We start from the raw sequence: 21,598 nt of genomic DNA, 5'->3' as shown, positions 1-21,598 counted from the left end.
TATTATGTATAACGTAATTATGTGTAGAAAACTGTGCTGCTGTGTAGGGTGTCCTCTGCGTACGTCTCACACTCAAATATTCATGACAGAGGAGTGGAAATTTGACATAAGTAAATAACGTAATATCCCTTTGATTTGGGATGATGTCAGCCTGCGGTCAGAAGTGCGCAATCTTCCCATCTATCCCCACACTCCTGGCTCCTTTGAAGTAGGGAAGACCATGGGGCCCAGGAAAGGTGAGCAGAAGGCCCAGGGCTGTCTTCTGAGAAGCTTATCGCGAAGCGACACTGAGATTCTAGTGTCGGTTTCCCCGTGGCAGTGACCAGAGAGCTGGTGCGGCCACAGGATGGCAGAGCCCCCGCCAGCCTCCTCCCTGAGCGACCCGGGCTCCCCATCTGGAATGCACACGTGGCACAAGCAAGAATGAAACCTTCCTTGCGTTAAGCGCTGGGGTTTCAGTGAGTCAGAAAACGGCAGCATACACCCGTCTTGTCCCAGAGCGAGGCTCACCCAGTCCTCTGCGTCTGGCACGCTCCCCACCAGCGGCTCAGGCCACCACTGATCAACATCAGACTCGCTGCCCGGGATCTGATTTCCCCGCCAGGAGGGAAAAGGTGAGGTAATGACTAGGACTTCAGAATGGAGAAAGGTAAGAGCTCCCTTCCCGGTGCAGGATGATCTTCCCAACACAAGTAAGAGGCAGATGGGGTTTTTTGGATTTTTCTAGCCCCAAGGGGCTTAGGAAATAAATTTAAATTACACTTACGCTATGTGAGAATCACTAATGGCGCAGAGACAAAAAGGTAGTAAGGACAGAGAGTGAGTCAGATTTCTTGCTGTGCTAGGCCAGTACCTTGTGTCACTTCATTTCCACCAGTTCCTAATGAAAAGTGATACATGGCAAGGAGTGGAGAAGTTAGTTTGCAAAGAGAGACTATAAAATGAAGCAGACCCTTTGCTCCTTTAGTGTCTAGTAGCTTTAAATGAATTCTCTTAAATAAGTGAATGATATTTTCTATCATATCTTAATTCTCTTATAATGAACTTGTATTACTTTTGTAATTAGAAAAATGTATTTCTGTTTTGGAAAGAAAATCACTGTGAGTGAATGAAGAATTAATAATCGTTTCCTCCATTAACCTGTACGTACTGACACCTAACACAAACAATGCCCACCCACTTCTTTAACTGTTTAGTTCAAGGGCTGAGCTCCTGGAGGGCAGATGCGGGTTGTGATTTCAGCGAGGAAGCACGTCATAGAGGCTCAAATATGTGAGCTGCGTATTGAATGATTCTGCCTACACTTTGCGTGTTTGTCCATCAACTCTGTCATTCTGGAATCAATTGCCTTAGTTTCAGGTGATATTCCAAATAGCTTTGTGGGCTCTGGACTTGCCCATACGTTCACACTTAGCAGAATCCTGATGCGATAATGGAATTGCCAGAAACAGAATCCAAATTTCTTGTTAAATGGAGTCTCTGTGCACAAACTCCGCATCACTGACATCACTCTCCCAGATAAAACCAGGCAAGCAATTATAACAAATTATAACACCAGTTCCCTCTCTTTTCATACTTTTGTATTACCCAATTCCTGCATGTGGGTGAGTATATCAGAAATCATCTTGTTATAGCTATAGATAGAATTTTTATTACCCTAGTACCCATTTTAGCTTCTTTTTCCTTTGCAAGTTATTTGCTGTCATGCCTCATGCTAGGAACAGCTGAAGGTCATTTTCTAGATAAGCAATTTGCCCAATTTATTTCAATTTTCCCATTTTAAAAAAGTTTTGGCTACCAGGAATATAAGATAAGATTTCGCTTGTGGTAATTACCAAATTTCAAGTAAGTGGTAAATGAAAACTGCCTGTTATTATGTAAGGTAATTTAAACTCTTTGTGGGAAGCGATTGGTCTATTTTAAATAAACCTTCTGCTGACATTGTTTAGCTAAAACTATTTTAAAGCCTCCACGAAGGTCTGTATCTTTAATTTTACTTTACTGTTACAGTCATTTTACTAGCTACACAACTCCCGCCATCTATCTCGGCTGTCTCTTTCTGACACCCACAGATGTATCTGCCCACACACTCACCCGCACAAACCCACACTCTGACTCACATTCAGAACGATTGTCAAAAAATCCCCACTCCCTGTCTAACTAAAATGTTCCTTTCAAACACATGCTACTTGTTTGATCTATTTCCATGTATCTGTGAGTCAGCTGAGTCTTGTCTGATCAACCCAGTAGACGAGAACCTACATGTATGCCTTTTTTTTTTTCATATGGATTTGGCAAACCTGATACATATTCAAACATTTGAGATCACAAAAGCCTGGTGAGCAGTTTTTCACTCACAACACTTTTGACATTAATTGTGTAGGTTTTTTTCCTTACGCCAGTGAATTTTTCAACTCCCCAGACACCAACTGTGTGTCCTACAATTCAGTTCTAGCACTAACTGCCAGAGTTAGTAGACAGGTTAAGAGCTCATTCCCACAAAACTGCCCCCACTTCAGACACCAATCCTAAATCCCAGGCCAACCATAGTTCTGATGGTCAGGCTATTTCCCATGAGCCCCTTCTCAAGTTCCATAATTTGTTAGAATGGCTCACAGAAACAGTTTGCTTGCAGTTTACTGGTTTATTACAAAGGATACGACTCAGGAAGAGCCAAAAGCCTGCTTGGGCAAAATAGAAGGTGGGGAGGAGGCAAAGAGCTTCCATGCCTTCTTCGGGCCTGGGCACATCACCCTCTCAACACCGCTGGGTGTTCGCCCATCACAAAGCACTCAGCTTGATCATTTAGTGGTTTCTTTGGAGGCTGCCTTATACAGGCATCATTGAGTAAGTCATTGACCACTGATGATTAATTCAGTCTCCAGCTTCTCTCTCCCCTCCCTGGAGTCAGCCGGATGGGGCCGGAAGTTCTAACTCACTAACAAGGTTGGCTCCTCTGGGAACCAGCCCTCACCCAAAGCTACCTACGGGCACACCAAGAGTCGTGCCATTAGCATATATCACTCTGGTGTGGTTGAAAAGGTCTTAGGAATGACAAAAGGTGCCCCTACAGTCTTTCAGGAAATTCTGAGGGTAGAAGCTCTATGTCAGGAACCAAGCACAAAGGCCAAATATGCATTTATCACACTTGAGAACATTTACTATAAATGAATGCCTACCCAAATGCTGGCAATTATTGCTAATTTAAAATATTGTCCTGGAACTGGCAGCATGTTTAGGGCTATCATTTCAACGCACCTAAAGAATGAGAACCTAATTTCTTCCATTCCCTCCATGTTGCTACAAAAGTTGGGTATTCATCCTTTCTGATGGAGGCATAATACTCCATAGTGTATATGGACCACATCTTCCTTATCCATTCGTCCATTGAAGGGCATCTTGGTTCTTTCCATAGTCTGGCGATCGTGGCCATTGCTACTATAAACATTGGGGTACAGATGGCCTTTCTTTTCACGACATCTGTATCTTTGGGGTAAATACCCAGGAGTGTGATTGCAGGGTCATAGGGAAGTTCTATTTTTAATCTCTTGAGGAATCTCCACACTGTTCTCCAAAGAGGCTGCACCAACTTGCATTCCCACCAACAGTGTAAGAGGGTTCCCCTTTCTCCACATCCTCTCCAACACACGTTGTTTCCTGTCTTGTTAATTTTGGCCATTCTAACTGGTGTAAGGTGGTATCTCGATATGGTTTTAATTTGAATCTCCCTGAGGGCTAGTGATGATGAACATTTTTTCATGTGTCTGATAGCCATTTGTATGTCTTCATTGGAGAAGTCTCTGTTCATATCTTCTGCCCATTTTTTTTTATATGATTGTCTGTTTTGTGTGTGTTGAGTTTGAGGAGTTCATTATAGATCCTGGATATCAACCTTTTGTCTGTACTGTCATTTGCAAATAAGTCAAGCAGAGAGAGTCAATTATCATATGGTTTCACTTATTTGTGGAGCATAACAAATAGCATGGAGGACATGGGGAGTTAGAGAGGAGAAGGGAGTTGGGGGAAATTGGAAGAGGAGGTGAATCATGAGAGACTATGGACTCTGAAAAACAATCTGAGGGGTTTGAAGTGGCAGGGGTGTGGGAGGTTGGGGTACCAGGTGGTGGGTATTATAGAGGGCACGGATTGCATGGAGCACTGGATGAGGTGAAAAAATAATAAATACTGTTATGCTGAAAATAAATAAATTTAATCTAAAAAAATAAATAAATAGGGGTGCCTGCATGGCTCAGTGGATTGAGCCACTGCCTTCAGCTCAGGTCATGATCTCAGGGTCCTGGGATTGAGTCCCACATCAGGCTCTCGGTTCAGCAGGGAGTCTGCTTCCCTCTCTCTCTCTCTGCCTCTCTGCCTACTTGTAATCTCTGTCAAATAAATAAATAAAATCTTTAATAAATAAATAAATAAAATCTTAAAAATGAAGAAATAGAAAATTAAAAAATTAAAAAAAGAATGAGAACAACTTATTTGTGGAGCATAACAAATAGCATGGAGGACAAGGGGAGATGGAGAGAAGGGAGTTGGGGTAAATTGGAAGGGGAGGTGAACCATGAGAGACTATGGACTCTGAAAAACAATCTGAGGGTTTTGAAGGGGTCGGGGGTGGGAGGTTGGGGTACCAGGTGGTGGGTGTTATAGAGGGCACGGATTGCATGGAGCACTGGGTGTGGTGCAAAAATAATGAATACTGTTATGCCGAAAATAAATAAAAAATAAATATAAAAAAAAAAAGAATGAGAACAACTACAATTTACTATCACAAGCATCTACCTGGACGGCTGTTGAGCAATTTCACAGGGAAGGAAAAAGGATGCGACTCATTTTATTACAGAACAGCAGAGCATCTTGTCACTTACTTGTAACTCTTTCGTCCAGTGTCATCTAGTATCTGAACCACAGCTGTGATCCAAACAGAAAGGATAAGACTGAAAATTCCAAATGAATGTACTCAAGCTTTTTTTTGGGGGGGGGGGTTACATTGCTTATAGGAGTGACCCTTGGGCATACACTCTATGCTCATTTAATTTTACGTGGACTATTAGCAAGTTTGTTTATGTGACTTACCAACCTGTCAACCAATTAGGGAGCATCAAATTAAATTCAGGAGAGAGGCTGAGAGAGGCTGCGGCAGGCAGGTGGCATTCTGTCAGGATGAAGAGACAGCGGACAATCTCACAGCAAAGCAGACAGCAAAAAATTGTGAGAAATAAGTTAAAGTGAGGACATTTAGTGTGAGAGTAAGCCTTCCAGTACCCTCCAGGACTATTTGAGGGTATCATGGTTTTGTAGTACAGAGAAGAACTGAGTTTTATGATGATGATTATCATCAAAAGAAAACTCAGTTTGGCTCTGTTTGAGAGGTCAGAAATACATAACCCATTTGTTGTGTAAAAATAGTTCCAAGCAAATTTTTAAAAATAGTAAAATAATATGTATTAATTTTATTTTAAAAAGTATTCTTTATACAAGAGTATGAAGGAAAAGTAAAAACTTTCATTTAACTGCCCCTTCCCCTTCAATCTTCGTCCGCAGCTTAATGGGGGGAACTCCAGAAATCTAGGAAATTCATTTATCTAGAGAACCCATTTTCTCATGATCTTGGCTAAAGGCAGCAGGGCTGTATCTATAACTCAGTCTCCATACACTAATCTGGTCGGGATGTTTTTGCTACAGAAGAAGATAATGCCAGTTCCAAATATGGAAATCAAAGGTGATATTATCTCTTCTTGATACTAGCCTCTGTATTCATATCTCTTTATAGCCACTAGTCTAACCACTTCTCATTTTTTTTTTTTTTTTTGGATGCAAGACAAAATTCTAAAAGAGTACCAATGCTTAGTTTAATGAGTTCAATCAGTGATGCCTGGCGGTTCAATGTGCTTTATTTATTTTTTTTTTTAGATTTTATTTTATTTATTTATTTGACAGAGATCACAAGTAGGCAGAGAGGCAGGCAGAGAGGGTGGGGGGGAGCAGGCTCCCCGCTGAGCAGAGAGCCCGATGCAGGGCTCAATCCCAGGACCCTGGGATCATGACTTGAGCCAAAGGTAGAGTCTTAACTCACTGAATTACCCAGGCACCCCACAATGTCCTTTTAAAAATATGCCAACAAGTGCACCCTTAGGCAGCACATATACTAAAATTGAAATGATACCAAAAAGATTAGAATGGCCCCTGGGCAAGGATGACACACAAATCTGTGAGGTGTTCCATATTTTAAAATAAAATGAAATAAATAAAACAAGCCAACAAACCTAAGAAAACCATTGTAGGGGGTCACAGAAAAAGGGTAGGCAGCTTGGTTTAGCAGGAGGGCTGGCCTCTTGGCCTGACTACTTCCTGTCCCCCTGGTTCCTTTTCAGATCTGGACCAGATGGGAAAAACACCAAACGTCTACCACCACCACCGCCTTGTCTCCAGAGGTAGTTTCTAACAGGAGCTGAATTCCCACGGGCCCCAAATAGTCTCAGTTATGGGCTCCAGGGTCTCAAGCGAAGGCTTAATAAGTCTAAACAAGAACCTGGTGTGTGCCAAAAATATCTGTCAGAATGAAAACCGTTGTTTCTTATTTGCTTGAGGAGTAAAGAAAGGTGTTTAAAACAATAGACAACATTAAAGTACAGAATTTGAATATCTGCTTATACAATTTGAGGTCAAATTTGCTCAGAAAGAAACAAATTTCCATTGGTAACCACTCTTTTCTTATGAACTCTGTATAGCTTGCAATTGAGACTTATCTATAGGAAACTGAAAACTTTCACAAGTAGCACATGAATTTTTGATGCATTTGAAATACAGATTGGGCTGAAGTTATCAAAATAGAATCATATTTCAAAATAAGAAATACTGTGAGTCAGGCCAGTCCTACCAATTATAGTGACCTCGTTTCTGAACGTCTTAAAGCTTGGGTCAGCACGATGATAGCAAAGCAATGTTTCATCAAAAAGGTGTAATTAAGAATGGGTGGTGGTGGTATTTTACCCCTCCTCCCAAGAGTCCCAAAATGCTTTTGAACATGTTTATAAATATTTGCGTTTGTGTCATTTTAGGGGGAGCTTTCCATTCAAACATTTGGCTTTCAATGAGTCATGCCCAGTCTGGTTCACACCCAGAAGCGTCCTGCGTGGCCATCAGTGCATACCGGACTCCGTAACTGTCTTGTTTTCACAACCGGCTGGAGTGAAGACGGGAAAGATGGTAGAGTGAGAAAGATGTACTGAGATAGACATGAAAACAGTCTAGTTTCCTTATGGGATTGTGGCAAATACACACCAATACCCTACCATTTAAGCTTAGCTTAATGCTGGGATTGTGATGGATTTGGTTTTGACCTTTTAAGAAACATCCAGATGATTATCCCTGATGTTGTTACTTTTTTCAGTCATCATGTATATTTGCTAGCTTAGGACACCCCAGAATTCAAGTTACAATATGCAATTTTACTTTTATTGTTGTAATTACAGTTATTGGATCCTAAAACCATCAACTAAAAGCAACTGGAATAAATTACCCTTCCCCGTATTGAAATGGAAGAGAATGAGGGTCCTTAGTTAGGCTTTTAATTTAATTGTTCTTCAGCTAGAATTAAAAACTTTTATGTAAATAAGGAAGCAACAGTGATGAAGCATATCAATTAGCAATGTATCTCTTTTTTATTTCCATTCCTAAATGGAAAAACATGGGAGTTGAAGTAGCACATTATATATCTTGGGGGTTAGATGTCAATATGGAAAAAAAAAAACACTAAAGCTAAAATTGCCATGCATGTTAAGGTGAATTCCAGATTTTTTAAAAATAAGAAATAAGTACTTTGCAAATTATACAGCAGATAGAATATACTATATATTCCTCTTTATTGGATTAGAGGAAGGGTTGCACACTCAGGTCCTTATATCTTGAGTGGCACTCTATGTACCTGGTCATATCTTGTTGCAGATTACATACTAAATGCTTAGGAATGATCTTAGTTCTCTCTTACCTCCCCAAAACACTATTCCCATTTTTCTTGAATGTGTATTTCTCTATGTTTACATTTTATTCTTCCCAACTTTTGTGTGGACTTGGTTATCAAAACAGTATCACTTTTTCTTCACTTAAAAAAAAACTGATGTGATTCATACATTTGTGACTGACAACTGTCACTTAGCCTTCATGTGGAAGAGGCAACGAAGAATGGTGATGGCTGTGACAAAATAGAACAGCACAGGCCTCCTTTGAAATGAGGATCCACTTCTAAATGCCAGTAAATATGGCAATAGCCATATCCTTTTTTCAAGAGAAAGCCTGAAAGTATTTAAGTATTAAGTATTTAAGTATTTTATGGCTCAATGCTTTAAAAACAAGAAATTCCATCTTAGGAGGCTAAAAAAAAAACCATTAATTACCACTGGAAAATGTGAGACATTAAACATTTACTATTAACAAATATTAAATATTTGTACTTCAGTTCACATTAGGGGAGGAGAGAGAGATGGAAAGTGCCGAGGACCCTGCAGTGGTTTCCCTCATGGTCCGCCTTCCACCTCTCAGCCAAACACCAACACAGGTACTGTTCATGGGACACCTGAGGTGCCATCAGTCATCTCTGATCCTCTTCTAGAAACCATTCTCTAATTTGCTCTGAGTGAATGTTTCACACTTGAATTCACACTTGCTGGGAGAGACGGCAAACTCTTAGGGCAATTCTAACAATAACAATGATGAACAATAATAACAACAATAGTGTGTCAGGCACTATTTATTCTTTCACTTAACAAGAACTTACTGAATGCCTGTTATGCTAGAACTAGGTTTCTGGGATGTATTAGCTAATTTGTAGGCATTGGAAATATATCAGTTTTTTAAAAAAGAAAAAAAAATGCCTGTCCTAATGGAAATTAGATTCATTGGGGAGACAGATAATAAAATGAATAAGTATATTAAAATGAGTTAAGTATATTAAGTTATACTTAATAAGTACTATTAAGAGATGGTAATAAACGCTATGGAGAAAACTAGAGTAAGAAAGAGTAATTTCTTTGGTACACCAATGTGTAATTGAAATGTATATACTGGGTAACTGACGGAACCTCCACACTGATTTCTTGTGCTGTGGGATGAAAGCTGTATTAGTGGGGAAGACAAAGTGAAATATCTGAAACTGATTTGCCCCTTCATATGATAGTGAATAAAAAACAGTATCACATCCTGGGGGAAATGCAGCATTTAGTGCTACCAGTCAAGACCTGAAGAACACAGGGTGATAGCCCTCACTTATCCCCATGTAATTTGCCAGTATCACCCTTACAAAAACGTCTGATCCTGGGAAATAATAAAGTCAACCAAATAGTGGCTCTGATTGCTGTGGCTGTGCCAGATGTAATATCTCTGCTGACACGGGCTAATATGGCCGCAGGTACCTTACATTGATTAGCAAATGCCTTCATTTCTATTACTATCAAGGCAAGGAAACAGAAGTACGTGAATGACACAAACATTTGCAGTCTTGACCAGCATTAATTCTTTTACTCTCTGTGGTAATATAAGCAAAGGAACCTAGACTGCCTGGACATTCTGCATATCATCACAATATTGAAGATATCATCTGTGGTGGTTTTTAAGTATGCCCACAAATGCTTTGGTATTTCTTCCTTCAAGAGACAGAGCTTAATTCCTGTCCCCTTGAGTGTGGTCTGGCCTTAGTGACTTACTTCTAACAAATAGAATATTGCAGAAGTGATGATATGTGACTTCTAAGACATTACAACTTCATTCCTTGCTCTCTTTTGGATCAATTCACATGAGGGAGGTCAGGTACCATGTGATAAAGGCACTGGAGTAGCCATTTCAGAGATATTTATGTGGAAAAGAACTGAGGCCTTCTGCCCAAAGCTGTGTGAGTGAGCCATCGCCGAAGCAGATCCTCCAGCCCCAATCAAGCCTTCAGATGACTGCAGCTCCGGACAGCATCTTGCCTGTAACCTCATGAGAGACCTTAGCTGTACTGCCTAGCAGACTTATGCTATTAAAGGTATGTGTGACGGGAAAAGACATTTTATGGAGTTTCCAGCAAGCTCTGGTAAAAGAATCATTATGAAGACATTAGAGTTCTGGAACAATGTTACACCATCTGTGGCAGACACCATTCAAAATATAGCTCCTGATGTGCTACTAGGCTTTGGTAGAGACAGAATACCTGATCTCGGGACATCCAGTGACTGTGCAGCCAGAACTGTTTGTGACAAGGTGTGTTCCATCAAATCTACTAAATCATAAGGTCGTGTGAACCCAACAAAAGTCCGTAGTGAGATGAAAGTGGTACATCAAAGGACAAGTAAGCTGCATGTGTAGATGGCTTAGATCCCTGTTTCAACCATCACTATGGCACCACTGCATCTCTCTCAGCTTACATTCATGTTTTTTTTGGGGGGGAGTGCGGTGGTGGACAGGCAAGTTCCCTTATGATCAGCTCATGGAAAAGAAAAAAACCTGTCCTGATACATAAATGGATTAGCTTGGTATGTGGTGAAGCCAGGAATGAACCACTATTATGACCCCCATCCAAAGATGGCCTTAGAAGACAGCAGTAGTGGGAAGATCTTTGGGGGTACATCTGGTTATCTATATTGTGTGGAAAGAAAAGTAGCCTGAAATAAAAATTTAAGACTCATGCAACGAATAATGTAGCTTCTTAGTCAGGGGTTTGGAAAGAGAAAGATTCAAAAATTGGGAACGAGCAGGTCTAGGGAAGAAGCATGTGGATAGACCCATAGGAGTCCATTCCTCCAGCTACTGGAAGAATTGCAGAAATGCTATTCAGAATATATTAAAAATTCTTCACATCTTCATTTTAAAGGATGAGACAACCCAGTTTAAAAATGGGCAAAATGCCTGAATAGACACTTTATCAAAGAAGATGTATGGATGGCAAATATGCACATGAAAAGATGTTCAACATCATCAGTCACAGAGAAATGCAAATTAAAACCAAACTGAAACACTATTTCACAGTTAGGAGAATAGCTGAAGTTAAAAAGACAGAACACATTGTACACCTCAAATTAGTACATTATAATGTGTCAATTACATCTCAATTTAAAAAGTTTTTAAAAGACTGAACATATCCAAGTATTGGTGAAGATATAGGGGGACTGGAACACTTACACTTCTGGTGAAATACTTTAAAATACTTTTTAAACATTTATTTATTCACTTTAGAGAGAGAGAGTAGGGAGAGGGAGATAGAAATTTTAGCAGACTCCTTCTGAGTTCGGAGACTGATGAGAGGTTTGATCTCACAACCCTGAAATCATGACTTGAACTAAAACCAGGAGTTGGAAGCTCAATTGACTGTGCCATCCAGGGCCCCCCAAAATGTAAAATACTTGGGAAGACAGTTTGACTGTTCCTTTCAAAGTTAAATATACACTTACTATATATGATCCAATCATTTCATCTTTATTTACCCAAAAGGACGCATATGTTTACATAAAGACATATACACACATATGCACCTACATAAAGACCCACATATGTGAAGTATTCACAGAAGCTCTATTTGTATAATCCCAAACTGCAAACAACAAAAAATCCCATCAATAGGTAAATAAATTTTGGTCTATCAGTACAATAGAATACTACTCAGCTGTGAGAATAAACGAACTCTAGAGTCACACAACAACATGTATGAATCCAAATTAATTATGCTGAATGAAAGTAGCTAGACCAAAAAAGAAAACTACCTGTAATGACTCTATTTATCTAGTATTCTAGAAAATACAAATTAATCTCTAGGGACAGAAAGAGATCGGTGGTTGCTTTGTGATAAGCTGGTAGGTTGGAGGAAGGAGGAGGAATTACAAAGGGGCATAAGGGATCTTTTGGGACTATTCTCATTAACTTACCAAATTGTACATTTTAAATATGCAATTTGTTGTATACCATTATACTTCAGTTAAGCTTTTAAAAGACATAAAAGGTTAAATCTCATGCCAGTGATGTCTAGCACCTGATCCTTAGAATCAAAAGCCATAATCTTGAAATGCTCTTCCCATTAACTCACAAGGAAGTGACCTGAGGCAAGCCAGGGAGCTGACATTATCTAGAAGTCAGGTCAGTGTGGCAGGCTGTTGGGAGCTTTAAATCAGGAGGTAGGTGGTATTCACTTATTCATCCAAAAAAAGTAATACACATGCATGTGTATGCATGAATTTGTGTGTGTATAAAATCCGGTATTCAGGGATGCCTGGGTGGCTCAGTCAGTTAAACGTCTACCTTTGGATCAGGTCATGATCCCAGGGTCCTGGGATCGAGTCCCCTATCAGGCTCCCTGCTCAGCAAGGAGCCTGCTTCTCCCTCTGCCTGCTGTTTCCCCTACATGTGCTCGCTCTCTCTGACAAATAAATAAATAAAATCTTTTTTAAAAATCTACTATGCAGTATCAGTATTATTTTAATATCTAGGGATGCAGAGTAGAATCAGATACAAATCCTGCGCTTAAGTCAAGGTCATGAGCCAGGTAAATAGAGCTTCTTAAATCTGAGACCATCCCGAAGCATGTGAGTGTCTGATAGGATCAACAACGAGTGTGGAGACGACAACCCAGATCCAGTAGTACGGGGCACTGATCCAGGAAGTGTCTCTGAGGATCCAGATTCTGGCCCTTGACATCCAGGCTTGAGTCATTCAGCAAGGGTTATGGACAGGAGCAGACTCCCTGATAAGCGGTGAGGTAGGGTGGATGCGCCCAATCTTGTTTATACAGTGAACCAAAGAATGAAAGGAAGCCTGGAGGGAAGTGCTCAATGTGAAGAATACTGAAGAAACTAGTGGACCAAGGTGCAAGGTCTACAGTAGAGAAGAGAGAAAAATAATGCACCAGGGAATAGTTCGGTCGGAGAGACAGTGGAGACAAACTGGAATCTGAGGGGCTCATAAAACCTGGTCTGAACAAGTGGAGCTCACTGGGTGTCAGCAGGGATTAGCACAGAGAGGGAGCCGAGAAAGGTCTTAGTGAGAGATGCAGTCCAATCAGAGGTTGGATGAGAATCCTTTCTTGTATGAACCCAGGATGTATAGCCAAGGACTCACAGCCAGTCAGAAGAATATATTCAAAACAGGCCTCTGACCAGTCCTTGCTCATCAGTAGGGAAACAGATGACCATGGAAGCATGACAGTCATGAGATTTTTGACAAGAATCCAAGGAAAAGATACCCAGATCAGAGCAGAAATTGGTGCCTATGACGTGCTGATGGGAGCTGTCCAGGTGAGGCCAAACTAAGAGGGCTAAAAGCCAAAGATTATAGCCAATTTTAAAAGACATTAGGACACACAGAGACTAGGGTTGGTCAGAGAGGGGTAAGTCCACCAACAGATCTTTGAAGGACACAGGCTCCTTTGGAGATTACCCAGGGACTCTGACTCTGCCCATTATGTCATAGTCCTACGGAGTCATGTGTCAGTCCCAGGTTACTGAGGACCTTGGCAGTCAAGTTAGGAGTTTAGACATGAAGAAATGGGCATGAGGAACAACTTTAAGCTTTCAAGCAAGAGCACAACAACAACAACAAAAATCACTCTGGCAAGTTGGACAGAGAAGGAGATAGCTTGTCGAAGAAGGCCAGTTTGAAAACTATCACGGTCACAGCCATATAGTCAGGGACTATATGGTGAGGGTGACAGCTGTGAGAGAAGGAGCTGCTGTCAGAGAGGAGGGAGAAGAAACCAGACTGTAGGAGAGTAAGCTGGTTGCCTCTATGTGGTAGATAGATGGATAGCTGCGTGATAACACAAAGATAGTGAAGTGTTAGTTGAAGAAAATAGGAGGAGGCATGGTAGTTTCCACGGTACAGTGCTTTTGAATGTTTTGTATGTTTGAAAATGTACACAATAAAATGGCAGGTAAAACATGGCCGAAAACTATGCCCCTTCTATCTCTGCCTTTGTAATATGATTTTACACGTTCTCCCATCAGGTAGTGGACTCTTTTCTACCTGTGACTGTGAGTCAGCCATGCAACTTGATTTGGCCAATGGGACGTTAGTAAATACGACATATGTAAAGGCCTGAAGATTTGGGCCTTGAGATATACCATTTTTCTGAACTTTGCAATTACCATCATATAAATGATCTTGGACTAGCCTGTTGAATAGTGATAGACCCATGGCCTAGTTATCCTCATCGCTCTAGCTGACAACAAGCCAACCGTTGGACATGTTTGTGGGACCATTGGCCGCCAGTTGATTACAGATGCATCAGTGAGCCCTGCGGAGACCATCCCAAACTGGCAACCTACAGAATTGTGACCAAAATTAACTATCATTTTTAGCCACTGAGTTTTGAGGAAATTTGCCAGCAAAAGCCAACTGATACATTCTACCTGTTATCCCTTTGACTTTATTCTGAGGGAACTCCATGCTGAGCCCTGTCTGTCTTTATGTGGCTCTGCAAAGCTTCAGGGAGAGGTCAGCTGTATCTGGGGATTAGAGGGAGGATGACATGGTGTGGGGTCTGTGACACGAGAGAATGCTATGCTGTGGAGCCAGTGTGACATTTGGGCAAGAGTCAATGTGACATGGGGGAAGGCTTAGTTGGTTAGATGAGGGCTCTAGCGCAGAGTGGAGGGAGTTTATTTTGAAGTTGAGGGCTAGTGAATGTCACACAGGTAGATGAAGATCAGCCACGCGAAGTGAGGACAGGTGAGTAAATGTAAGGGAACGGAGGCTGAAGTATTACTGGAGACCGTGGAGTAAGGCAGACACAATTGGCCAGTTGAGATTTCTCTTTGGTAATAAAGTTCTTAACTCACAGGATATCCCTCTGTGGTCAGGCATTTCACCTTAGAAAAATCTCCCAGACTATAATGGGAGGGCAGACTCTCTAGAGAAATAGGGTCTGGCTGTCTTTCCCCCCTTTGATGCCATCCTCCCTTGGTTCGGAGCATTTTGCTCCCTTGATATTCCCACCCCCTTGATATTTCTCCCTTTGCAAAGCTTCTAGGAGGTCAGACTTGGTGGTAGTTCACTCCCTTCCTAGGTCTACTTACAGCTAGAGGACATGGAGATCACAGACATGAACCACCTCTTTCTAGTCTTCAACATTCTGACAGCGACTGGTGAGTGCTGGTACCTAATTTGGCTTAAAACTTTGAAAAGGTTTTATTGGAGTAAACTGTAGGAAATGGGTCTAGATAAGATGGGTGGAGACAACATTAGTTAGATAAGAATTTAGGATCCTGTGATTAGAAGTTGCCTTGTCCACTCAGCTATCTAGAGCCACGGACTTTCCTCTGGCTCCATGGGTGCAAGAGAAGATTCAGACTGAGATAATAAGACTTGGCACAGTAGATGGTGGGTGTCAGCAAGAGAACGTGATTTTGCTATGTAGTTAGGAAGGAAGCTTGAGGAAAAGAGAGGATAGTCAAGCTGAAGGAAGAACGGAGAGGAGGAGTAAGGAGGAGGAGGCAAATGCGGAGAGAAGGCTAAGGGAAAATTAACAAAAGGACTGAGAAATGGTTCAGTATCACCTCAAACATCGGTGACACATTGACTATTTCCAAGCATGTCCACATAAAGTGTTTCAGACTTCCATCTTCTGGAATGTCTGTCCGTCTCTAAAATTCTGTCTTCCTTTCCTGACAGTAGTGACAACAAAAACTGTAAAACCAACACCAGTACAAGTAAAATTAGCCCAGCAGTTCAATCAGATGGATAGCAAAACTGTACCAACCTTTTTGGTTTTCCTGAACTCAGAATATGAGCCTTGTTTGGGGACCCTGATCCACAAACAGTGGGTTCTCACTGCGGCCCACTGCTTCTTGCCGTGAGTAATGGGGGGTCTAAACGGAGAGGTAGCCCCCTTAGTCACCGAGATGGCGATGGGGGTACTGAGAATCAGCCCTGAAGAAACTTGCCGAGGGGTTTTCAAGCCTGAGAAGGGATTGGGAGGAGGCAGGAAATAGATCTAGGTGGTTATGAGTTAGAGTTCTGGGATGATGTAGACAGAAGGAACTGGGGAAGTTGAGGACTAGGGGATGAATCGGTAGGGAAGAAAGGTCTATATACAATGTGGTGCAGATCAAAGAGTTATAGAACTGCAGTAGAATCACTCATTTGCCAGACAAGGAAATGGAAGTCTTGTGGTGGAAGGAATTCATGGAAAGTCACAAAGCAAGTTGGGGAGAAAGGATACAAGGTGAACAATAGAATAATATCTAATCCTTCATGGCCTATTCCAGATTTCTTGAGATAAACATTGCTGATTCAAAAGAGAGTTTCCAAAACAAGATTGGAAACTTAAGACCCATGCTTACTGTTCAACACCCAGATTTTAGCTGGGATTCTGCTGAGCATGACCTCATGCTTATCAAGCTGAATCATCCTCAAAAGCTCAATGATCAGGTGAAGCTGGTGGTTCTGCCCAATACCACAGATGACAGAAGAGGGGAAAAGTGCACCGTCTCTGGCTGGGGCTGGGAATGGAAGAATTCCAGTGAGTGACCTTCAAGACAGACCCTTAGTGCCTCTTAAGTATCCACTCAAAGAGGATCATCTTATAATTATTATTATAGATCATGAGAATTGGAAGAAGCCTGAGAGCTTATAATATCTTAACCTCTAGTTTGATTCATTTGGAAACTGAGGCCCAAACTGGTAACATGACTGTTTAGGGCGGGAGGTGTCTGGAATCCAGTGTTCTTGGCTCATTCATCCCCCAGGTGAGGGGGAAAAGGTGTCTGGGTGAGGATGGGGCTGGCTGGCGATCCTGCTGGTGAAGCTGAGTGTGGCTTATTCACTAGAAACAAAGAGACAGGCCTTCACAAACAAAAGCATGCACACACAAGCCCAAGGTATGCAGTTTGCAACGCTGGGACTAGACCACGGTTTTCTCCTTTCATTATATTTCTTCTTCGGTTCCTTTTCATTTTGGCTTTTTCTTTGATTGAATGATGGAGAGGTTAATGACAGAAAAGAGGGAGGGAAGGGGAGAAGAAAGGGAGATGAACATGCTAAGGTTCAAAGAAAAACAAAGCCTCCTCTCTCTCTCTCTCTCTCTCTCTCCCTCCCTCTCTCTCTGTGTGTGCATGTGTATGTGCACATGCTCATGTGCATAGACACAGAGCCCGATATGCAGTTAAACCAGACTGTCTTTTGGTTCCCTAATGATGACTGCAAAGAGTCCCCTGTGAGAGAATTTCCTGTTAAAATCACAGAGAACATGTTCTGTGCGGGATCATCTCTGGAGAGCACACACACATGTAAGGTAACTCTTTTCCCTCTGCCCCGTTTGAGTTTGATCTGGGACACTGTTTTGGGGTCCATTTATCTCCCTCACGCAATCTAATGTCCTGTCTCTACATTCAAGAAGAGGTAAAGGTAGGTGGGACCCAGGATAGGATGTGTCCTTCCAATAATGAATGAACTTAGATGCCAGGGTGAGAACATCTCAAAGTGTATTTCTTCATGGCTAACTCTGATGTGGCCTGGAATGAGTGCTGGGACGTGCCCAACATGTCCACCAGACATTTCTCCCTGTCCTTGTCACCTAAATCTCTCTATTATGGCCCCCTCAGATAGGGACTTTGCATTAGGTACTAGGTCATCTTTGTTTTGGCTCTCCTGTCTGACCCATCTGTCCTTTTCCTAACAGGAATTAGCAGCTGCCCCAATCCTGTGCCAGAATCAGCTCCATGGGATCCTATCTTGGTCAGCAGGATGTATTCTTAGAGGTGATATTGGCTACTACACCAGGGTTTCCCACTATACAGACTGGATCCACAAAGTCATCCACAGCAACTAAGCTCTCTCCCTTCCCTCTCCCAGTGGCCTCAGAACTGGGTCTACCATCTTGACCCTTCCTTTCCCTCAAGTCTCATAAAAAGATGGGGATAGAGTCTTTGGCTATCAGAAATAGTCTCTTCCTTCTGTTCTCTTGACTTCCCTTTTCCTTTCTCAGTCCTAGCCTGAATGATCACCAAAGGATTTGAGCTGGATAACATCCTCCTAAATAAGCTAACTTCTCACCACTCCCTTCCACTCCTCCAACTTTCTACTCACCTTCCATGGTTTGCTCAGACTTGTATGGAGCAGTTCTCCTCCAACCTCTACCCTCCAGAGGGCATATGGGCCTCAGGAGTGTGATGGTGAGACTGTGGGACCCAAGGTGACTCCTTTGTCGGACATCACTTAGAGCTGAGTCAGGCCTCTGAGTCAGGCCTATACCTTTTCACTCCATCATATCTAATAAGGCTCAGTAAGTGCTGCAATGTTATTAGGCTGCTGGCAACATAATTTTTAAGAGATGGAGGCTGGAATTTTATGACAATAAGAACTACAAAGGTTGCAAAGAGGGTTAGGAGATGAAGCAGAAGTGGGTGCAGAGAGGAGTTAGATGGGTCAGACCACCAGCAGGAGAAGGGATGATCTCCTGAGAGATCTTTCCTAATGATAAGCACAGAAAAATCTAAGATAGATGGCTGGAAAGAGAATGGTAAAAGGATGATAGGGAAATATTAAAACCTAGGTGAGTATAATTATGTTTGTGTGTGTCTATGAGGGTGCATATGCACATGTGTGTATATAGATTGGTGGAGATGTGTGCAAAGAATGATCTCACTGAACCAGCCAAAATCTAATTACCAATTCGGCTGATTTTCTCCAAATCCTGAATTCACCTGCTCTTATCCTACCTTTCTCAATTATTAAATTAAAAAAAACTAAAGTATATCCTATTTCTATCATAATATTTTATTTTGAAATTGGTTAAGATAAGAAATTGTAAAAAAAAAAAAAAGTTACAGAAAGTTTCTGTGTACCCAGTCTTGCCCCATTGGTAATATTTTCTATAACCGTAGTAAAATGTCAAAACCAGGAAATGCACAGTGATACAATTCTGTTCATTCAGGCACAGGTTTTATTTGGATGTCATCAGTCTTTCTTTATATATACTCTTTTTCAGGGTAAGATTTGAAATCTCATCACATGTATGGATTCCTATAACCATCACCACAAGCAGAATCCAAAACTGTTCTATGACCATGCCATCAGAAAGAAACTTCTTCCTGTTACACTTTAATAATCACACCATTTCTTGGCCCTAGCCCTTGCAACCACTGATCTGTTCTCCATCACTACAATTTTGTCACTTCAGGAATGTTCTATAGTCTGCAATCTATATAATTCCACTGCTCCTTTTTTCATTCATTATGTTCCAAGGGTCCTTTCATTGTCATTTCCTTTCTATCTGAATAGCTTTTTTAGCCATTCTTTTAGAACAAGTCTGCTGGTGACAAATCCTCCTAGTGTTTCTTTATCTTATTTCTTGAAGGATATTTTTTGCTGGATAAAGAATATGGTGGTGGAGGGGTTGTATCTGAGGGGCTCAGTCCATTAAGCGTCTGCCTTCATTCAGCTCAGGTCATGATCCAGAGTCCTGTGATAGAGCCTTGCGTTGCTTCTCCCTCTGCACCTCTCCCTGCTTGTGCTCCGGCTCTATCATAAATCAAGAAAATATTTTAAAATATTTAAAAAAAAATTCTGGGTTGACAGTGCTTTTCTTTCAGGACTTGAAAAATGTTTGCCTTTTCCTTCTGTCCTTCAAGTTTCTGAGGAGGGATGTGCTATCATTTGACTCATTGTTCCCCGATAGGTAATGCGTGGTTTCTCTCTGGCTCTGGAAGCTTTTGAAAGTATTTCTTCATCTTCCTTCATCTTTCCTTTTCAGAGATTTAATTGTGACATGTCTGGGTGTGAACTTTTAAAAGTTTGTTCTGGTTGAGGGTACATTTAGTTTCTTGAATATATAGGTTTATGTCTCTCACCAAATTTGAGATGTGTGAACCATATCCTTTCAAGTATTTTTCAGCTTAGTGCTCTTTTTCTTCTGAAACTTTGATGACATGAATGTTAAATCTTCTGTTATCATCTCACAGGTCCCAGGGGAACCATTCATTTTTTTAGATATCATTTTCTCATCTGCTATTCATATTGACAATTTCTATTGCTCTGTCTTCAAGTTCACTGACTCTTCTGGCCTCCTGATTTTGCTATTGAACTCATTAATTTAATTGTGTTTTTATTTTCTACATTTATGATGCTTTCATATCTTGGGAGCCTTGCTGGCTAGGGAAAGAGTGTCCTTCCTAGAGCTAACTAATTCCTGGTGGTAGTAAGTGGTTCTGTCTACCGCATGTTTTTTTATATGCAAACCTACCAATCCAGAGCTGTACCCCAACCACCTCCTTTAGTCTAAGTTTCACACACCAAGCCAATATTTCCCCTGCCCTAAATCACACAGGGCCAGGTACTGAACAACTGGGGATCACCACTGTTGCTCAGAGCCTGCCAAAATTATTCAAACTATTCAATCCTAAACTTGTTCTAACTTGACTACCCTGACTCACCCATTCCTTCTATTGGTTTCCAAATAAAAGCTTGTACCTGTGCTTTCTTCTCACCTCTCCAGCCTGACTGACCCTAGTACTTCCTCATGTAGCCTTGCATGGCAGCATGCTCTTAATAAACTCTTCTTTCCATGGCACTGACCTGTCAGTGTTATCATTTAGTCACTTTTAGACATTTAGTCACTTTTAGGTTCAGTTAGAACACCCATCTAATGAATTTTTAATTTCAGTTATTATATTTTTAAATTCTAAAATTTCCATTTGGTTTATCTTTATGTCTGGTATAAATTTTTGCTCAGATTATTCTGTTTCTTTTTCATTCAATTCAAGAGTATTTATAACTGCTTATTAGAATATTTTTGTAATAGCTGCTTTAAAATCCTTGTCTGATAATCGCAGCATCTTCATTATCTTGAATTGACATCTGTTGATTGTATTTTCTTGTTGGAGCTGACATTTGCCTAGTACAGTGAACATTTCATACTATACCCTGGATGGTTGGATATCCTATGAATCTGATTCCTATTTAGGTATCTTAGTTGAGGGGAGCCTGAATCTTGGCTTAGGCATCCAAATCTTGATTTCAGTTTAGGTCCTGATTTCAGAGTCATGGGATCAAGCCCCATGTTGGCCTCTGCACTGGGCATGAAGCCTACTTAGGATTCTCTCTCTCTCCCTCACCCTCTGCCCCTTTCCCACCCCCATTCACACACTCTCTCTCTCTCAAAAAAAAAAAAAAAGGTATCCTAATTGAGCATGTACTTAACCTATTAATGTTCAGAATGTACGGCCTAGCCCACTTTCATGGTCTATGATTCAAATGTCAATTTGGTTTATAAAGCCTCTAGAGTGTTATTTTGTGGTGACAGAACAATGACACCCCCAACACACACACAAACTGTCTACATCCTAATCCTTAGAACTTATAAATATGCCACCTTACATGGTAAAAGAGACTTTGCAAATGTGACCAAGTTAAGGATCTTGATATGGGAAGATTAGCCTGGATTTCAAGGGGGGGGGGCAATCTAATCACAAGTGTCTTTATAAAAAGAAGGCAAGAGGATTCAAAAAAGATGGGAGATGTGATCACAGAAGTAGAAGTTGGAGTGATGTGCTTTAAAGATAAGAGGAAGAGGCCATGAGCCAAGGTACACAGGCAACCTCTAAAAGCTGGAAAGACAAGGGAATGGATTCTC

At 41.2% G+C, this 21,598-nt stretch overlaps 1 protein-coding gene and 1 non-coding gene across 5 annotated transcripts; both read left to right on the top strand.

Annotated features, from left to right (window-relative positions):
• The first annotated feature begins 6,133 nt into the window (after positions 1–6,133).
• LOC123393705 lies at positions 6,134–6,240 on the top strand. Its single transcript, XR_006608519.1, has one exon. It is a non-coding gene; the product is annotated as a U6 spliceosomal RNA (small nuclear RNA).
• An 8,231-nt stretch (positions 6,241–14,471) lies between these two features.
• LOC101684950 (serine protease 58-like) lies at positions 14,472–18,543 on the top strand. Of its 4 annotated transcripts, none has more exons than XM_004763408.3 (6): positions 14,472–14,697; positions 15,019–15,113; positions 15,640–15,820; positions 16,236–16,489; positions 17,112–17,260; positions 17,648–18,543. In XM_004763408.3, the coding sequence occupies exons 2-6, from the start codon at positions 15,056–15,058 to the stop codon at positions 17,795–17,797; spliced, it is 792 nt and encodes a 263-aa protein (XP_004763465.1). In that variant the 5' UTR covers positions 14,472–14,697; positions 15,019–15,055; the 3' UTR covers positions 17,798–18,543. The 4 variants fall into 4 exon arrangements, with proteins under 4 accessions (XP_004763465.1, XP_004763466.1, XP_004763464.1 ...); XM_004763409.3 differs by having other exon boundaries at positions 14,999–15,113; XM_004763407.3 differs by having other exon boundaries at positions 14,992–15,113.
• Positions 18,544–21,598: the final 3,055 nt, after the last annotated feature.

This window comes from Mustela putorius, unplaced genomic scaffold, assembly GCF_011764305.1.
Source record: "Mustela putorius furo isolate JIRA1106 unplaced genomic scaffold, ASM1176430v1.1 tig00000992_pilon_pilon_pilon, whole genome shotgun sequence".
Taxonomy (NCBI): domain Eukaryota; kingdom Metazoa; phylum Chordata; class Mammalia; order Carnivora; family Mustelidae; genus Mustela; species Mustela putorius.
The sequence above is the reverse complement of the archived record's forward strand: the minus strand, read 5'-3'. Positions and strand labels throughout refer to the sequence as shown.

What these genes read in the sequence shown, in the direction of transcription:
- LOC101684950 (XM_004763408.3), top strand. Translation starts at nt 15,056, where the DNA reads ATGGAGATCACAGACATGAACCACCTCTTTCTAGTCTTCAACATTCTG. An exon ending in CAACATTCTGACAGCGACTG is followed by an intron (nt 15,114 to 15,639) that starts GTGAGTGCTGGT and finishes CTTTCCTGACAG; the next exon opens with TAGTGACAACAAAAACTGTA. An exon ending in CTGGGAATGGAAGAATTCCA is followed by an intron (nt 16,490 to 17,111) that starts GTGAGTGACCTT and finishes TCATGTGCATAG; the next exon opens with ACACAGAGCCCGATATGCAG.